We start from the raw sequence: 2,887 nt of genomic DNA on the forward strand, positions 1-2,887 counted from the left end.
AAGAAGTTCAATGAACCCCAGGAAGGATAGATCCCAAAAGAAAATCACCAAGACATATCATAATCAAGTTCTCCAAAATCAAAGATAAGGAGACACTTCTGAAAGCAGCCAGGGAAAACAGAAGTATCACATACAAAGACAAGCAAGTCAGATTAAGCTCGGATCTCTCAGCAGAAACCAGGCAAGCAAGAAGGCAATGGGGAGACATATATAAAACCTGGAAAGAAAAAAATTGCCAACCAAGAATCCTTTATCCAGCAAAGCTACCAATCAAATATGACTGACGGTGTAATCAAAACATTCCAGGATAAACAGACGCTAAGGGATTTTGCCAAAGGCAACCCTGAGCTAAAAAAGAATTACTTTAAAACAAAGATGAGAATGTAAGGGGCCAGGAAGACTTGATTAAAAGAAATGAAACAACCAGTATGGAAATTATGAGAACATTCAAAATTTGTGAAAAGTGTAACCAATGTCACTGAACAATTTGAGTAGAAATTATTGAATGGGAATCCAAACTGCTGTGTAAACTGTTACTAAAAACACAGTATTATTTTTTTTTTATTACAGAACCATGTAAAAATAAATTGTAAACATCATAAACATTTTCCCTAAGAAATGTATCACCTATAAATAATGACAGTCCTGTTACAGCCATATGATTTTCATTCTAAGAAAATTAGCAATTATTCTCTAAGATCATACAATTTTTAGTTCATATCTAAATTTTTTCAGTTATTCTACAAAGATCTTTTACAGCTTTGTTTTGTTTGTTTATTGCAAAGCCAGGGTCCAGTTAAGATTAATTCAGTGAACTTGGTTACGATGACTCTTGAATTCTTTTAAATCTAGAACAGCTGTGTCTCATCTCAACTTTAAATTTTATAATGAAATTGACTTTCTGAAGAGAAAAGGCTAGTTTAAATATATATTATTATTAGCAATCCCTTATAGTTTTGGTCTGTTTTTTAAAGTCAATTAACCCTGACAAGAAAAGATGTAAAAATTAAGAATTTTACATTTTTTCAAAGTTAACAATTTTTAACAAAAACTGGGGAACACTAATCTAGACTGTTTGCTAGGATAATTAATCATTCCAGTTTGCTTATGACCCAGGTTGCTCCAGTGACTCTGGACTTTGAATGATATATCAGGAAAGTCTCAGGCAAATGGGGATGAGTTGCCAATGCAGCAATTGGTAACCCTTGGAGAGCACTTATTAACGCGCAAGAAACAGTTTTGTAAATGATTAAAATAATCCTTTGGTTCTATTAATTTTCATCATATCAAACAATTATTTGCACACTTACACCATTTTAACTATATTGTTTGAATTGTATAGAAAGTATACTTAGAATACAATGATTCTTTAAAAGCTTTATTTTAAAAAATAACTCATTTAACATATAACTACTTAAATACTTAAGAATTAGGACTTATTTTAAGTTTTTTTAAAATGGAAGCATATCCTTTGATAATCAAATCGCTTGTGATTTGTTCTTTGGAGACTTTATCTTAATAAGGTTCTTCTGTAGTTGTACGATGACAGAGTTTTGGTTTGTTAGGATTATTTTCCAGCAGCCAATCAGCTAACCAAGTCTATGAAAAAAAGAATTAAAAAAAAAAAAACCCCTTAAATTAATGGACATTTAAGTATTTCCTTTCAGTATATATCAACTGAAAACTTAAGTTTCAAAGTCATTTTTAAGAGTAAAAAGAAAATGACCATTAAAAATTGAAATACTAAGTTTTACATTATACAAGTTTGTTAAAGTTGACTATATATGGAGGTCGTAAGAATCAAATTAAAGCAACTGTTTATTGTCGTACTTCATTAGAACATGGAGATCCATATAACAAAATCATGCCCAGATATAGAATTTAATATGTAATAAAGGAGACTTCAAAAATCAATGTGTAACAGAAAAAATATAATTTAAATCTTCATTTTGTGTTACATACAAAAATAAATTCTATATGTATGAAAAATCTAGATGAAAACAAAAGCGAACATTTAGCAAGACTTCTGGAAGCTCACCAGCTGCTCCTCGGAAACCCTATACTGGGTTGCTATGGGTCAGAATCAACTCAAAGACACTTAACAACAAGAACAACTGGAAGGAATACGTCTTTGTAAAGTTACATAGAAACGGGAAACTGACAATTAGTGGAGGAAATCAAGGTTAGACTTATTGAATATTTTTATAAAGGTAAAACTGAAAGTTAAACAACATAAAGGAAAGTATTTTTTGCAGAAAGTAATATCAAATGTTTATGTAACTAATATATAAAGACTTCTTACAAAACCCCAATAGAAAACTGGACAAAACATAAACAAACAATTCACAAAAGAGGAAATAAGGGGAAATGTTTAACCTCAGTAATATGGTAAATATATATACCTGAAAGTTAAAACAATCAAATACCATCTTCCTTTTGCCTATTATTAAAAGCCAGCCCCCTCAAAAACAATTTAAACTTTCACCTTATATTATTATGGATGGAGTGAAATGGAATGATCATGTATTTCACAGTGTGTGATGCACATACACAGGGAACCCCCAAATCTAATACTCAAAAACAATCTTTTAACCTTGAATGAAAGCAAACCCATTGTTAAACTAAACAACAGTTTAGCCCAATTAAGAAAGAATGTTTGCCTTGAGTATAGTGTTCTATAAAGAATCTTCTACATGAGTATAAACTAATAACAGTTCATCTAAAGTACAGATGAGAACTTTAAGGGCCAGGGAGCCTAAATTAATAGTGATGAAACAATATAGACAGAATGATGATACACTGTCAACTCTATAATCAATGTTACTGAACTGTCATATAGGAATTATGAATGGATGTATGCTTGGCTGTGTATATTGCCACCAAAAAT

At 30.8% G+C, this 2,887-nt stretch overlaps 1 protein-coding gene across 1 annotated transcript in view; it reads right to left on the reverse strand.

Moving 5' to 3' along the window:
* Nucleotides 1–1,515: 1,515 nt before the first annotated feature.
* Nucleotides 1,516–2,887, reverse strand: part of NME5 (NME/NM23 family member 5) — a 54,402-nt gene continuing 53,030 nt past the window's right edge. Inside the window, exon 5 of the mRNA XM_006866218.1 lies at nt 1,516–1,599. Within this exon, the coding sequence (XP_006866280.1) occupies nt 1,516–1,599 (84 nt within the window). The remainder of the gene's footprint in view (nt 1,600–2,887) is intronic.

Source organism: Chrysochloris asiatica, unplaced genomic scaffold, assembly GCF_000296735.1.
Source record: "Chrysochloris asiatica unplaced genomic scaffold, ChrAsi1.0 scaffold00087, whole genome shotgun sequence".
NCBI classification, from domain to species: Eukaryota; Metazoa; Chordata; class Mammalia; order Afrosoricida; family Chrysochloridae; genus Chrysochloris; species Chrysochloris asiatica.